This window comes from Dipodomys merriami, unplaced genomic scaffold, assembly GCF_024711535.1.
Source record: "Dipodomys merriami isolate MVZ:Mamm:240054 unplaced genomic scaffold, mDipMer1.0.p SCAF_2, whole genome shotgun sequence".
Lineage (NCBI taxonomy): Eukaryota > Metazoa > Chordata > Mammalia > Rodentia > Heteromyidae > Dipodomys > Dipodomys merriami.
The window spans coordinates 29227822-29245047 of record NW_027203381.1 but is presented as its reverse complement, the minus strand read 5'-3'; the positions used below and the strand labels follow the sequence as shown (position 1 = coordinate 29245047).

Below are 17226 nucleotides of genomic sequence, written 5' to 3'. Positions count from 1 at the left end.
AATCTTTCTTCCCTCATGTTGATTTTCTCAGATTTTGTCACAGCAACAGAAAGCTGACAATAGTTACTTCTTCCACCGCGCCCCCCCCCCCCATTTTTGGTAGCACTGGGGTTTGAAATCAGTATCTTGTGCTTCTAGCCAAGTGTTTTACCATTTGAGCCATTCCATGGTCTTTCTGCTTTAGTGTTTTTTGGAATAGGGTCTCTACATTATGCCCACAGACCTGAACCATAATACTCCTACTTAGGCTTTCCATACACTTGGGATATAGTCATGAGAACCAATGGTCAGCTTTTATTGACTGAGATTGAATCTTGTCTGGACTGGCCTTGAACTGCAATCCCCCTGATCTCTACCTCCAGAGTAGCTAGGATTACTTGCTTGTACCTCAGTGCCTAGCCTGTTTTCTTTTAGTTGTTGCTGCTTTGTGCTCTTCAGTTGGTTTTTGAGTTGGGGTCATACTATATAGCAGAAATCATTTTTTATATGATTCAAAAACCAAATGCCTATTTATAAAGCTTATTAATAGCCACAAAATATTAAAATGATGTAATTTATGACAATAGCCACATGAAGAGGAGACAGAGCTGTACAGGAACAAACTTTTTTTATTTTTTTGCTGCCAATACTAGGGCCTGAATTCAAGGCCTTGTGCTCTCTCATGGCTTTTTCCTTATAGCTGGCACTCTACTACTTGAGCGTGTCTCCAGTTTCAGGAATAGATTTTTTTAATTTTAATTTTTATTGTAAACATGATGTACAGAGGGGTTAGTTACACAAATCAGTTTTTGAGTATATTTCTTTTTTAATGGTATCACTCTTCCCTCATTTTCTCCCAATTTTTTTCCTCCCAACTCCCCTTCCCAACAGATTTTCTTAGTTGTTTACTGAAGAGAAACAGTTCAAATTATAGTTATAACTATATTTAGGATGTTAAATTGAATTTTTAAAAATAATTCAATCTCAAAAAAAATGCCTAGAAAACTATGAACAGGTAAAGACTTAATTCTTCCCAGAAGTTCAGGAAGATGTCACCAGATCTTCCAAGCTATGAAAAAAAGTGTAAATGAAACGAGGAAAGAATAAACAAAAAGCACAGAGACATGGTAAAGTGTAAGATGTTTATATTACTTGTTACTGACGTGAACTCACATAGAAAAATTAACCATACTAAGATACACAATTCTTCTGGCATTTAGTGCATTTACAAGGTTGTACAACTATTACCACTATCCAGTTCCAAAGCATTTTCAGCACCTCCATAAAGACCTCATCATATCCATTAAGCATTCATTCCTCATCCTTCTTCTCCCTTCAGCTTCTGGCTAACACTTTCTGTATTGTGGATTTACCTATTTTGGACACTTCACAAAAATGTCCCTACAATATGGGACCTTCTACATTTAGCTGCTTCTGTGTTACACGATGTTTGGATGGCTTGTCCATACTGCAACATATGGTGGTACTTTATTCCTTTATACAGTGTACAAATACACTACATTTATTCGTATGCTGGGTGTCCATAGCTAAGAAAAAACTCACCAATTCATCAACATATTTGTTTTTGTGTTGGTACCAGGGCTCAAACTCAGGGTTTGCTTCCAGTCCAACATTTTGATGGCTAATTGGAGACAGAGTCTTGCAAACTGTTCTACATGGACTGACTTCAAACCTTAATCCTCCAAGCTCAGCCTCCTGAGTAACTAGATTACAAGCATGAACTACCAATACCCATTTAAACTGTCTTATTATAAATGCTTATCAGGGGATTTACTGGGTAAATGTTAATAAGCATAAAGTACTCATTACTTTTACTCAAGGTTCTTCACAGAAACAGAACCAATACAATACATGTGTACAGAAATGAAGGTTCAATACTTATTATAAGAAATTGGCTTAGCCAGGCACTAATTGTTCACGCCTGTAATCCTAGCTACTTAGAAGGCTGGGATCTGAGGATGGTAGTTCAAAGCCAGCCCGGGCAGGAAAATCTGTAAGACTCTTATCTCCAACTACCAACCAGAAAACTAGAAGTGGAGCTGTGGCTCAAAAACTGTTAAAGCAAAAGAGCAAAAGAGCTCAGGGGGCTAGGAAGGTGGCTCCGTTGTAAAGTGCTTACCTTGCATACATGAGGCTCTGGGTTCGATTCCTCAGCACTACATAAGCAGAAAAAGCTGGAAGTGGCTCTGTGGCTCAAGTGGTAGAGTGCTAGCCTTGAGCTGAAGAGCTGAGGGACAGCACCCAGGCCCAGAGTTCAGGCCCCACGACTGACAAAAAAAAAGCTTAGGGACAGCACCCAGGTCCTGAGTTCAAGCCCTACAACTGACTAAAAAAAGAAAAAGAAAAGAAATTGGCCCATAGCATTGGAGAGGCTGATAAGTCCCAAGATTTGCAACTGAAAACCTACCCAGACAAGCCAACAGAATAGGGCAGGTCTACTCCAAGGGGCTGAAAACCCAAGTGCCGGTGGTAGAGTATCAGTCTGAAAATTGTAGGCTAGAAACCCAGGATGAGCAGGTGATGTTTCAGTTAAGTTCAAAGGCAGGACAAAACTATTGCCCAGTTCAAAACAGGGAAACAGAAGTTCCTTCTTAATGACTGCAGAGTCAATCTTTGTTATAAACTCATTTTCAATTGACTGGATAGGCCCATCTACATTATGATAGCATCTATTTTATCAGAACATCAATGTAAAGCTTAATCTCATCCAGAAACATGTTCACCAACACATCTAACATAACATGACCAAATGTGTGGGCACCTTATGGCCCAATCAAACTGACATATAAAATTAAATGATACAAGTGTTATATAATACTCCATAAGAAAACAGAATTTTTGTTTTATGAAGGTAAGGTAGAACAAGGAATAAAATTGGAATACCTGCATACATATGTAGAAATGTCACAATGAACCCCACAACTAATATACACTAATTTTAAAAATGATTTACAAAACATGAGAGAAAATAATCTCATTAGTATTGGTAATAAAATCCATAAGGCAGGGCTAGAAGGCAGTTGCTCTGTAGTAGAGCACTTATCTGGCATGAGAGGGTCTGCCACCCTTCTCTTGCACTAAAAAGTAACGAAACTAAACTATAAAACAAGGGGGAAGAAAATCTATTTAAAAATGTACACAATGTTTACAGAAAAAGATGATTATTTTACTTATTTTTGCAGTGTTGTCAAGCCAAGTACTCTACCACCAAGCCACATAACCAACCTTTAAAAGATACACGCGTGCGTGCGTGCGTGCGTGCGTGCGTGCGTGCGTGCGTGCGTGCGTGCGTGCGTGCGCGCGCGCGCGCGCGCGCGCACACACACACACACGTGTAGGGGGTTTTGTGTGCTAGTCATAGGGCTCAAACTTAAGAGCCTGGGAGATGTCCCTGAGCTTTTTTGCTCAAGGCTAGTGTTGCTCCACTTGAGCCACAGCTTCACTTCTGGCTTTTTTGATAATAAAAGATTCTCACAGACTTTCCTGCCCAGGCTGGCTTTGAACCATAATCCTCAGATTGTGTTCTCTTGAGTAGCTAGTTGCCAACAGGGTTCTGGCTTTTAAAAGATACTTTTAAGGGACATGGAAGAAAATCTGAATGTATTGTTTTCATGAACAGACTGATGGTAAACTGGTCAGTTTTCCACAACCTAAAATTAAAACCAAAATGAAGAAAACAGCATTGTGTGGTAGTTTGAAAAGATTATGATCCTTCACTACCCAATCAAATTAAATGTACTTTGAATAAAGCATAAAACAGTGTATTAGATGCTTTCTTTGTGCAAATACTAAAGAGACAAAGGCAAATTGCTGACAAATTTGAGGCTTTCTTTCAAATGCAGTAAGAATGATGTTCCTGAAGTAGACAATAGTACATCATCACAAAATTCAACAATCCTCTTAATAAACAAAACAATTAACTAGAATGCCAAGAGTAATACTTATAAGTTTTAATAGAAAAAAAATGTAAAGCTGGGCACCAGTGGCTCATGCCTGTAATCCTAACTACTCAGGAGTCTGAGATCTAAGGGTCACAGTTCAAAGCCAGCCCAGGCAGGAAAGTTCCTAAGACTCTTACCTTGGATAAACTACCAAAAAGCTGGAATGGAGCTATAACTCAAGTGGTAGAGTGCTAGCCAAGAGCAAACAGCAGCTCAGAGACAGTACAGTGCAAGCCCTGAGTTCAAGCAAACAAAATGAACAAATGAAAGAAAGACAGAAAGAGAAAAGAGAAGATGAAAGAGAGAGAGCAGGGGTTGGTGACTCACACCTGTATAATCCTAGCTACTCAAGAGGCTGAGATCTGAGGATTGCAGTTCAAAGCCAGCCCAGGCAGTATCTCCAATTAACCATCAGAAAACTGGAAGTGGCACTGTGGCCCAAGTTGTAGAGCACTTGCCTTCAGTCGAAGAGCTGAGAGACAGCACCCAGGCCCAGAGTTCAAGCTCTATAACTGACAAAAACCCCACAACTGACAAAAAAAAAAAAAAAAAAAAAAAGACCAAAAAGAAAATGAACAAAAGAAATGTTTACTAGTATATTTCAAATGAAATTTTTATTTTATTTTAAAAAACTAAAATTTATATACATTTGTTTAGGAGCATATCTTTATATTTACAAAACAGTTAAAGACAATTTCCTTAGCCAGGTGCTGTAATCCAATCCTAGCTATTCAGGAGTCTGAGATCTGAGGATTGGACTGTGGTTCAAAGCCAGCCCAGGCAGTCAAGTCCATGAGACTCTTATCTCCAATTAAACACCAGAAAACCAGAAGTGGGGCTGTGGCTTAAAGTGGTAGAGCCCTAGCCTTGAGCAGAAAAGCTCAGGACAGCAACCAGGCCCTCAAGTCATGCCCTGACTGACCAAAAAACAGCAGCAATGTCTTTAACTAAGGAAATGTTTATGCTCTTAAGCATTTAAAAAAAAAAAAAGTATATGTTACAGGAAGGGAAAACTACAGGCCAAAAGAAAATTTGGTTAAAGTTTTCAGAGTAATATTTTGGAAGGAATATGTCTCACTTAGTAAGACAAAAGAATGCATCCTAGTCTTCTGATCTGACTACCTATCAATTTGCAAGAAATGGTTAAATTCTTACCAAATAGTCGGTGGATCCCTTCAATACTCAAGACCATTTAATGCTAAGATTTCATCTCTCTTTTACTTTCTCCTCTCACATACATAACGTGTTTTCCAGGTCATGTTACATGTTATACAATACTGAATGAAAAAACAAATGAGAAAGCAACTGTCTTCCAAAAACAATAAAAATTGTATGGAATCCTCAATTGTTTTTAAGAAGTCTGGTAAATACCATGTGTCCGTTGTAAAAATATCTACAATTAATCTTTCTTTACTAAGGATAAATTTAAAATAAAAGAGGGAACCTATAGATATAAAGAGATTTTAGGAATACTGTAAATAATTTCAATAAATAAGTTTTACTTGGATCCCAATTCAAATGAACACTAGCTAGCTACTTTATAAATTATGAACTAAGTTTTAGGACTGGGACTGAGTGGTAGAACATTTGCCTAGCCTACACAAGGGCCTTGGGTTTGAAGGGAGGAAAGGAAAGGAGGACTATTAAAGCTAGGTGATGAGTTTAAGCGGTTTTATATCTTCTTTTTTTGTTCGTTCATCTGTTTTGGGGTTGTTCTGGAGGCTCAACTCCCCAGGGCCTCAAGCTTGCTAGGCAGGTGCTCTCCTACATAAGCCACCCTTCTAGGCCTTCTTTGGTGGTGGTTCTACTTATGCTACATTCTCAGTCCTTGTTTGTTTACATCATTTTAGAGATAGGACCTCATGTTTTTGCTTAGGCCAGCCTGGACCACAATCATAGCTAGGATGACAGTTGTGCTGACACACAACACCCCAACTTACTGACTGAAATTGGGATCTTGATAGCACTCCCTTCCCCTTGCCACTCGTTCTGCAGATGATCTTCCTATTCTCCATTTTTAAAGTAACTGGACATGAGCCACAAAGCCCAACTGGCCTTTTTTTCTTTTTCTTTTTTTTTGGGGGGTGGGAGGGTCCGGTGGTGGGGCCTGAACTCTGGGCCTTGGCGCTGTTCCTCAGCTCTTCAGCCCAGCGCTCTACCACTTGAGCCACAGCACCACTTCCGGCTTTTTTCTTTTTGCTTATGTGGTGCTGAGGAATCGAACCCAGAGCCTCAGGCATGCAAGGCAAGCGCTCTACCACTGAGCCACCTTCCTAGTCCCTGGCCTTTTTTTCTTAATCACCCTTTTGACTGATAATTTAAATTTGTCCTCTAAAAATGTTACAAGCTGGGCACTGGTGGCTCACACCTGTAATCCTAGCTACTCAGGAGGCTGAGATCTGAGGATCATGGTTCAAAGCCAGCCCCGGGCAGGAAACTCTGTGAGACTCTTATTTCAAATAAACCACTAGAAAAACGGAAATGGCGCTGTGGCTCAAGCAGTAGAGCACAGGGAAAGCACCCAAGCCCAGAGTTCAAGACCCACGACCGAAAAAAAAAAAAAAAAAAGGTACAAAAATTACTTTATATTACAGATCTTGTTCCTGGAAAGGGATGTGAAAAATCTATGAAGAGAGGGGGAAAAAGCATTATATATCCAGAACATAATTTGACCATTATTTTCAAAGATGCAGTAATAAATGTTCATTTGTAAATTCAGTTTGAAAACATAAAATCATTTTACATATAAAAATTTAGAAAGTCTAAACACTGAAATAGAAACGATAAAAATCTTCATTTTAATGATTTATATTAGTTTTTTCATGTGTGCATGGGGAGAGGGGAGAGTCCTGAGGCTTGAACTCAGGACCTGGATGCTGCCCTTGAGCTTTTTTGCTGATGGCTAGTGCCCTACTACTTCAGCCACAGCTCCACTTTGAGCTTTTTGGTGGTTTACTCGAGATAAGAGTCTTACAGACTTTCCTATGCAGCCCAGCTTCCATTCTCAGATCTCAGCCCCAAATAGCTAGGGTTACAGGTGTGAATCACTGGTGCCTAACTATATTATTATTTTTTTAAGCAAATAAAGTCTTCTTTGACTTATTTTTTTAAAAACCAAATAAATCTGAACAATTAATTTACAACTTATTAGTAAATGCAAATTCAACAAATAAAAATTTAAGAACCTTCATTAAAGGCTAAGTGCTGGGACTAAAGTAGCTAAAATTTAAAACAGGAAACTGCCTAATGGATCCCACTATCTCATTCATAACCAATATAAGACCCAGCTCCAATCTACAAGCTAAAGTAAATTGCAGATACTGACATTGATGGGCAAAAAACAGTGGGAGGACAAAGAGGCTATGTACTGAACAGGTAGTCATATGTTAAGAAAAGGAAACTCTTGGCAGACTAACCAGACCAACATGATATTGCTATGGCAACATGTTCACCGCTGCAACTGCTATCTTCATTACCATCATCCTTTTCTTTCTCTTCATATGCTTTATTTTTTTACTAATATTAAGCATATGAAAACAATCCCAAACCAAGCTAACTACATAATTTATTTTTCCACATTTGAACCAATTTTTTAATATGTAAAATATTAGAACAGATTATGTTCCCTTCTTTTCTTTGTATTGTAACCACTATTTGGAACATGTTGTTAATGACTGATATGCATAGACTCTATTTGCTGCTGGCTATATTTTCTGAGTCAGAGTTTACCTATATATCACACATCCTAGCCTTGAACTGTCAATCTCCTAGGTCAGTCTCCTGAGCATTAGGGTGATGTCTTCGTTATAGTTGTAGGTATATGTGGAAAAAAAAAAAAGACTGCTTTTTGGTATGTTTTCAAGCTTTACCAAACTCATAATAGTTTATACCATGCTTCTTTAGCTCAAGAATGTGTTAGGGTTAAGTCAGTTGTGTTGTCTCATGAAGCTTGTTTTCATTTATACAACTTGCTGGACATTATTATGCTGTATGAATATCACATCATATTTGATCAATTTCTAACTAATTGAATGTTTAAAACATTTTCACATTTTAAGGGCTTCGGATATAGCTCAGTAGTAGAGCACTTGCTAAGCATGTACAAAGCACTGCACAGCACTGCAAAAAAAGAAAAGAAAAAATTGTTTCTGTTTTTGTATAAAGGCTGCAAAAAAACCACAATTGTTAATATGTACTTCTTTTGAGGATATATTCCTAGAAAGAGAACTGTCAAGTCAATAAATATACACCTTCAACTTCATTAGAGATAGCTTTATTATCTCCAAAAAAAAGACTTCTGAAGCCTACATCAGGCTGAATTGATTTACTGTTTGTTGTCATCTTCAGTAATTCTAGTCTCATACTTTCAATTTTGCCAAACTGATGAACATTAAGTAGTACCACACTAGCTTTTTTTTCCTCTGATTACTATGTATCATTTATTGGCCTTTCAGGTTGCATCATGTGCAAAGTATTGCTATTTCTCTATTGATTTGGTATTCTGAATACCAATCCTTTACTGGTTACATGTGTTTCTTTACACCCACACGGCCCTCCCTCCTGAGGGTTTGAACTCAGGCAGGGTCTGGGTGTTGCCCTTGAGCTTCTTTGTGCTCAAAGTGAGCCACTGTGCCACTTTCGGCTTTTTCTGAGTAGTATAGAGGAGATGAGTCTCACAGATTTTCCTGCCCAGGCTGGCTTTAAACCATAGTCCTCAGATCTCAGCCTCCTGAGTAGCTAGGATTACAGGCATGAGTCACTGGCACCGCAACACATGTTTCTAAATGACCCTTTCCCACACCCATCCCCCATAAAATAAGTCTGCTGACTTCAAAATCTAGTATAGACATACAGTCAGTTCCTGATTTTTCCAAGTTCACAGCTACTTTCCAAAGCCTTTACATATGTGGTTGGTGACATAGATCAATTGGTAGAGCTTCTGCCTGGCAAATCAGGGCCCTAAATTCAAACTCCAGTACTTCCAGTATCTGTCCAGGTGGTTTTTGTGAGGTTTTAGTCTTGTTTTTTGTTTGCCTTTTTTGTCCACTCAGTTGAATTCCTCATGGAACACAATGCACACAAACTGAAAAACAAGGCTGTAACTCAATTTCTCCTAAGGTATTGCATCCTCTTAACCATAAGCAAATACATTGTCTCTATACTTCCACCCAAACATATTGGCTTTCATGTGGGCCAATGAGCAATCATCTATTTGACTAATAACAATTTGTTAAAACTACTAACACTTAATCATCAAAACCATCAGGACATCTGGGTTAAGGAAGAGTGTCCACTTTTAATGAGCTGGAATTAAGGTACAAACACCACTAAGCGAACTTTTCCATTATCAGTTGAAATAACATAAATCAGCTCTTCATGGAAAACTGATTTTGAGTATTTCACTGGCAGCTATCTGCTCAAGAAGTTCACTTTATTTACAAGAGTATAAAGAATTTTTCAAAATAAAAATATTTGTACTCGTGGGATGTATTATAGACCAGAAAAGTCCTTGATAGTTTTCATCTAACTCCTTCATTTTCGAATGAAGCCTCTAAAATCCAGAAGCTAAAGAAATGTGCCAATTCAGATCCTTTAAAAAAAATCTACAAAGTCAGGATTCTCCCCCCACACACACACACTCCATTGCATCTTACTTGAGACTCCCAGTCCTAAAGCTGATCTGCCTCTACAGATTTTACGACTGGGTTTGACGTTACAGAACGGAGGGCGGTTAACTCCCCCCCCAAATCACACCCATCTTTTCTATTCCCCTAATCTATCCTCTGGTATAAGCTCCTTCATGGGGGAGGGGGGGAAGAGGAACAAGACGAAAACAAAATACTGCCTTGGAGCTTCCAGCCCTCACAGAGTGCGGAGTCTCCAGGCTTTGCTGCCTGCCGTTCCCGGGTTCCACCGGCAGCCGTTCCCGGTTATTTTTAGTTATTCGTTCTTTTGTGCAATGATTGGGTAGGAAGCGCCCAAGGTGCCTCAAGCTAAGCGGCGACGGTGCAGGAAGCGCGGCGCACGCCGCCCCTGCGAGCGGCGGACCCCCGCGCGCGGGCTCCGCCGCCCTCTCCCGGAGCCCCGGAACCGGAGGGCCCCGGGTGCGGCGGGGCGTCGGGGCGGCGGGGGCCGGGCCCGCCCGGGGCCGCGGCGCGGGCCACTCACCTTTCCGCAGCTCCCGCTCCCACACGGTGACGATGGGCCGCGAGTGCTTGCGGTGGTGGATGAGCCACAGGGACAAGGTCTGCACGCTCTGCTGCGAGTTGCTCAACTCCGACAGCTTCTTCTCCAGCGCCGCCTCGGAAAAGGCGGACATCCCTCCGAACACACGTCCGCGCCGACCCACACCGCCCGAGCCAAGAGGAGGAGAGTGTCGCCGCCCTCGTTGCGGCCTCGCCCCCTCACCCCACCCTTCCCCACGCCTTCACCACAGCCGGGGACACGTCCAAGTCCCGCCGCAACCCGGCAAGATGGCGTACGGCCGGAGGTGACGTCATGCCCAGGCCCCGCCCCCTCCCGCCGCTAGGCTTGGGGGGAAAGAAGGCGCGGCTGAAAGGCGGGACTACGTGGCGGAAGGGGCGGGGCCTGTGCTGGAGCCTGGGAGGCGGGCGGGGGCGGGCCGCGGGAGCGCTGTCCGGAGGCCGGGCTTCTGGAACCCCTGGGTAGCTGGAAACAGCGATCGTGGATCTCTGCCTGCGTTTGTACTTTGGCGTAAATTGGCACGGCCGCAATTTGCGACTGTAGTTGCAAAATGATTTGCGTGATCGGTTACATCCTTAAGCTGGCTGGATGGTACCCTGCCTTCGTCCCATCTACTGAACTGAGACACCAAGATGGCTTGAGGCCAAGAAATGGGAGGTCAGCCTGGGCAAACATAGCAAGATGCCCATTTCAACAAGAACAGACAACCCCAACTCAACAGTGGGCTTCGGAAGCCTGGCTCAAATGGGCAGAGCGGTACTGCTCTTCACACCCCAGAGAGAAAGGGAGGGAAGGAGGGAGCAAGAAACAAACACCTGTGAGATGCTGGGAGGTATATTCAGAGATACTGAATCCCGACCATTAAAAAAAAAAAACCCACTAGTGGAACTGTGGGAATGGTGAATGCTGAAACCTAAGCCAGATGCTAGGGGATCTTGCCAAGGGATCCTGGTTTTTCTTCCCCAGACTCAGCCATTGCCTAGCACCAACATGCCACATCACACTTGTGCACACCACTTCCCCTATCTACTCCAGCTTTCTTTTTTTCTTTTTTTCTTTTTTTTCTTTTTGGTCGGTCGTGGGGCTTGAACTCTGGGCTTGGGCGCTGTCCCTGCGCTCTTCAGCTCAAGGCGACCGCTCTACCGCTTGAGCCACAGCACCACTTCGGGTTTTCTAGCAGTTTATTGGAGATAAGAGTCTCACGGAGTTTCCTGCCCGAGCTGGCTTTGAACCGTCATCTTCAGATCTCAGCCTCCTGAGTAGCTTGAATTACAGACGTGAGCCACCGGCACCCAGCACTTTGGTCTATCATGGGGCCTGAACTCTGGGCCTGGGTGCTGTCCCTCAGCTCTTCAGCTCAAGGCTAGCACTCTACCACTTGAGCCACAGCACCACTTCTGGCTTTTTCTGCTTAAGTGGTGCTGAGGAATCGAACCCAGGGCCTCATGCATGCAAGGCAAGCGCTCTACCACTGAACCACCTTTCCAGCCTTACTCCAGCTTTCTTGCAACCCAGAAGCCTATAAATAACTAGCAACAACCAAAGTTAGAGGTGCCGCGCAGTGGTAAGAGTGGCTGCTTAGTACTGCTAAAAAAGAACAAAGAAGACAAGAAAAAAATATTTATAAGGGCTTTGCATTTTTTAAGTTGCATAAGCAAAAGCACAATATAACAGCTTTTTTGTTTATGTTTTACATGAATTTACAAGTATGCAAATAGATGACCAATGTTCAGGAATAATAGATACCACTTTAATGATGGTCTCAGGAAGATCAAAATTGGAACCTTAAGCATTGTCTATATTTTTATTTTTAACAAGAATAATGTGTTTGTGCTGCTGAAGATGTAGCTTAATGGACGAACACTGTGTTTGTGTATTCTTTATATAGTTAATAATTAATTTAGGGTGCCTGGGGATGTAGCTCTGTATTAGAGTATGTTCAGTCACGGGAAATGTACCAGGCTCTGAGGTCCACCCTAGAACTAGAAAAAAAAAAAAAATCGAAGCCACACACCAGTGACTCACATCTTTAATCCTAGCTAGGATTAATCCTAGGCTGAGCTCTGAGGATCAAGGTTCAAAGCCAGCCTGGACAGAAAAGCCCAGGAGACACATCTCCAATTAACCACCAGAAAACCAAGTTCAAACCTGAGTTCAAGCCCCATGACTGCTTTTTTTAATGCTTGATTAATTATGAGAGTTCTGGACTTTTTTTTTTCTGGTCATGGGGCTTGAAATTGGGGCCTGGGCACTGTCCCTGAGCTCTTTTGCTCAAGGCTGGCACTCTATCCCTTTAGCCACAGTACCACTTCTATTTCCTGGTTAATGAAGAGTCTCAGGGACTTTCCTACCTAGGCTAGCACATCTCAGCTTCCTGATTCAGTAGATTTATAAGCATTAGCCTCAGATACTTAGCCTAAATCTCTTTTTTTAAAGAAGGACTGTTCAAGAAATGTGTCCTAGGTAGGGATTAAATATATTTATGTTTGACTATAAGTACAATTTATCTTTCCCATTTCATGACAAGATAGCTTCAGGCTCAGAGAGCTCAAAGATAATGTAACTTTCTGTTTTCCCTCTCTCACTCGAATGTCATATTTCTTTGACTACATTCTTCGGGTCCTTGTTATACATTTGTCTGTTTATCTAGTCCACTTAGCCTAGCATTTAGCCTTAACATAGTCTGAGTTTAAACTATGTCTTCAGACACCTAAATTTACCTTTAATACTGTTCCTTTCTATGAACCCTGCAGCCACCAATTACTAGCTGTCATCTTTCAACTTCAGTGATCCCTGATGTTCTTTCTAGCCCAGATCCCAGACCTGTCCACAGCCATCGGTGACAAGGTGAATATGTGCCTTTACTTCCAAGAGGACATGTCTCCCCTACAGCAGGAACCTTTCTCTGATGATTAGAGTGCTTTCTAACTTCCTTGTATTACTCCATACACTGGTAACCAATTGTAACCAATTGAGCCTGACTCCTGAGCAACATAAAGGGATGTTACCCCTTGGGGTTAGAATAAAAACATAGCAGACCACCCCACCCATTGTACCTGCCTACTTCTGGAGAGTGTGGTAGAGCCCTCTTCTGTTCAGAAGTAAATTGCCTTGATGAAATCTCCCATATCTCTTGCATGTGCTCATTTTCTGACATTGGTGGGTGTTTCCAACAGTACTGCCAAAACAAAGAAATAAAGAAACAAACTTATACCCAGCCTGGTTTTCTTTCTTACCCAATCTAACCATGTCAGATTTTCTTCCTGCAAGTCATGATGGCATAGATCTACAATCACAGAATGTAGGAGGCATTCAAAGCAAATTATGAGTTCCAGGCTAGCCTGGGCTATATAGTAAGATTTTGTCTAAAAATGAAAGAACAAAAACAACAGTAAAAGCAAATTAAATGAGATAACAAAGTAACTTCCTTTCTGTGTCATTTGTTGACTTGTGTACCTTATCTACAACTTATTTCAGTGGTCTATGTAACTTTTCTATACATTATGTAAGTTTTCTTCCAACTAGATTTTCTGATTAATGATCCAGTGAAAACTCTAGCTCTCCTATCTTCCTTGGAACTCAGTTGGACTTGGCTGTTACTGTTCTGAACTGCCACAGCATCTGTTCATGAGTATACCTGGCTTTCTGCTTCAACCAGTTAGATCTACACTTGCTAACACTGTTACTGCTGTTTTCACAACATTTATTTGTGTTACATATTTTGGTCCATTTCATATATTGTCTCCAAGTTAGAAATGGTAAAAGGAAAGCAAGTAAAAGAATCTATTCACTTAAGATAGGGTTTGATTTCATATCTTTATGATATAGAAACATTGATATTTGATATTTACATTTGAGTGTTATGTGGTAGTATTACCAGATCAAGGTACTAGAGGGTCTTAGTATTGTCAAAAAAAAGAGACCTCCCATGCAAAGAAATTTAGCAAGAACATGTCAATTACTAGCACAACTAATCATAAACTCTCAAGCCACAGAAAATGGGCAGATGTCCTGAGGGTCTTTAGAATTGGGGGATTTTATTTGGATTAAGCAATGTGTTATAAACAACTCCCATGCCTTGGGTAGAGGAGTTTTTGACCCAAGAGCCGTCAAGTAGGATGTAATAAGGGGGTAGGGATCTTGTTTAACCAAAATGTTAATCATCTTTTAATTAGTCTGAAGGTCATGTAGTGCTCAATTCTGCCCTGAGACTCTCCATTCTTTGCAAGGTCTGGTCCAACAGGATGTACCTACACATTAGGAGTTGTTCTTTTGAGGTTCACAGTCTAGGATGTGGTTTCAACGGTTTTAAGACTATTTTTTTTTAACAGTTTACTAACTGCCCATCTAAATCCTGTATCTCTGATACATACATGTAATCCAAGCATCCAGAAGGCTGAGGCAGGACTGTGAAAATACACTCTTAAGCATCATGATTGTGAGTTTGAGGCCATTCAGGGCAATATAATGAGTTCAAGATCAGCCTCAAACAACAACATATAACTAACATAAGCTAATTTTTAAAAATGTATCAAAAGCAAACCAAAATAAATAAAATTTGTTTAAAAATAGAAACCTTAGGACTCAAAGGGTAGAGGTCTGACTTAGCAAGTTGGAAGCTTTGATTCCAAACCCCTGGTGTGGAAAAACAATCCTCCAGTGTCATAAAAGAATAGACATACAAGAGATACAGGAGAATTTGTCAGGGCATTTTACTTCTGTACAGAATGCTGCACTACCATCACATTCCTCAGAGCTAGGCAAGCACACCCAGCATGGTGGTCTGCTTGATTTTTATCCTAACCCAAGGAGCGATGTTTCCCTTCTCTTTGTTGCTAAGGGAGGAATCAGACTCACTATTTTTTTTTTACAATTGGTTACCAGGGTGATGGGTTAATACCAGAAAATTAGAAAGCACTCTAACCATCATTGAAAGGCTTCCGTGAAAGTGAGGGAGGGCTGTCCTTTTGGAGGCAATGCCCATATTCTTCTCATCATGGCTGGCTGGGAATGTGGTTGGGAATGGAGCTGATGATAGCTATGGTTGGAAGAGGTGGGTAAAGTCAGTGGAAAGTTTCTAACTGCGTGTGTGTGGGGAGGGGGGTGTCCTATTCTTTAACTCTGTGGTGAGGACTCATACCCTTGATAAGGCTGGCTGGTTCCAAACAATACAATTGAAGCCAAGAAGCAAATAATCCTAGGAAATATCAGTACCAGGAAAATTCAGTATACACTGGAGTCTGGTTACCAAATGGAGATATTTTAGTTTAACAGAAAGATTGCTTCTCCCTATACTAGAACTACATAAATAAATAAATAAGCAAACATCTTAAACCACAGAAAACTGTTCAGAGTTAATAAACACATTTAAGAGAGTTGAAGGAGATATACTACGCATTAGCATACCAAATGATTTAAAAACAAAATTAGGAAAGCAGTCAAGCAAGTCGAAGACTTTATGTATTGAAAACTACAAAGTATTGGTGAAAGAAAGAGTCAAATATTGGAAAGACATTCATTGTTTATGGATTGCAGGATTAAGTTTTATGAAGTGAATGCTACCAAAAACAATCATTAGATTCAGTGCCACTTATGTTGAATTTCCAATGGCCTTTTATGTAGAAAGGAAAAAGATGACCCAAAAATCCATAAGAAATTACGGGAACCCCAAGTAACCTAAACAATCTTGAAAAAGAAAAATGTAGTAGAAATCACACTTTCTGACTTCAGAACTATGGTAATCAAAACAGTGTTGTATATTATTCAGCCATACAAAAATAAAATAATACTATATACTACAAAAGAGACAAGCTACGACTTTGGCTCTTACTCAGATTGAGATGGAAAGTTGTAGGGAAAATTCAGGAAATAGCATTGTCTAACTTATTTATTTATTTAGCCAGTCCTGAGTCTTGAACTTAGGGTCTGGGTATCCCTGAGCCCTTACGTGCTCAAGGCAAGTACTCTACCACGTGAGCCACAGTGCCACTTCTGGCTTTTTCTGAGTAGTTTGTGGATATAAGAGTCTCATGGGCTTTTTCTGCCCAGGCTGACTTTGAACTGCAATCTAAAAATCTCAATCTCCTGAGTGGCTAGGATTGAAGATGTGAGCCACTGGCTTGTCTAACTTATTTTAATTAAAAACAAAAACACTCTAGCTGCCATGATGAAAACAATTGGAGATGGCAGAGACAAAGGTGGAAGGAGGAGATCAATTACTGGTAACACAAGAAGGGAGGAGCAGAACCCAGAATCTGGATATATTTTGAAGGTGAAACAGGCCAGATTTTTTTTTTTTTATATTTGGTGGGGTAAGACAAAAAAATATCAACAAGATGTTAAAAATTTTAGCAAGCTAACAGTAAAATTTCCATTTGCTGGGCTGGAGAAGATAGTAGAAAGGCATGTTAGAAGCACAAGCCCCTCTGGTGTTTGGACACTTAAGAAATTAACCCTCCAGTGTCAGAAAGAAATGGACACTCAAGAGATAAAGGAGATCTCATTAAGGCAATTTACTTCTGTGTGGAAGGGTGCATAGCCACTGTGCCTAGAGATAAGCAAGAACAATCAGTGGGAGACCCCACTTGGTTTTCATCCTAACACAAGGAGTGGTGCCTGTTCCTCTTCCTCAGAAGGAATTGGGCTCATATTCTATTTGTAATTGGCTATCAGGTTTTGGTGGGGAGGCGGTGATTTGAGGAAACTAAAGAGTGCTCTGTCAATGGAAGAGTTCCCACTGAAGGGATGTTGTTCTTTTAAACTTGTTGGTAAATACTTGTATCCTTGATGTGACAGGCTGGTTACTAACAACACATGTGACAATTTGAAGTCAAGAAGCAAAAATTCCAGGAAATATAAGTATAAAATGGCAACTGGTAACAAGATGAAGACACTTTGACAGAAATGATTGCTTTTCCTCACAGACAGGATTTGAAGGGAGAAATAGTAATAATTCATACTAAACTTGCAGTAATAAATGGAGATGCTAGGTAGGCAAACCAAGAGAGGTCTAGCCTGGGGTATAATTTTATGAGCTTTTGCTATAGACAATTGAGTATCTAAAGTTAGTATATAAAGATCA

General features: G+C 40.8%; 1 protein-coding gene across 2 annotated transcripts in view; it reads right to left on the bottom strand.

Annotated features, from left to right (window-relative positions):
* The window catches only part of Rprd1a (regulation of nuclear pre-mRNA domain containing 1A), a 56342-nt gene extending 45977 nt beyond the window's left edge, over positions 1-10365 (bottom strand). The window contains exon 1 of one of the 2 annotated variants that reach the window (XM_070029321.1): positions 10110-10365. In XM_070029321.1, the coding sequence (XP_069885422.1) occupies positions 10110-10260 (151 nt within the window). In that variant the 5' untranslated portion in view covers positions 10261-10365. The remainder of the gene's footprint in view (positions 1-10109) is intronic. The other variant, XM_070029320.1, reaches the window with a different exon arrangement.
* Between the last annotated feature and the right edge of the window lie 6861 nt (positions 10366-17226).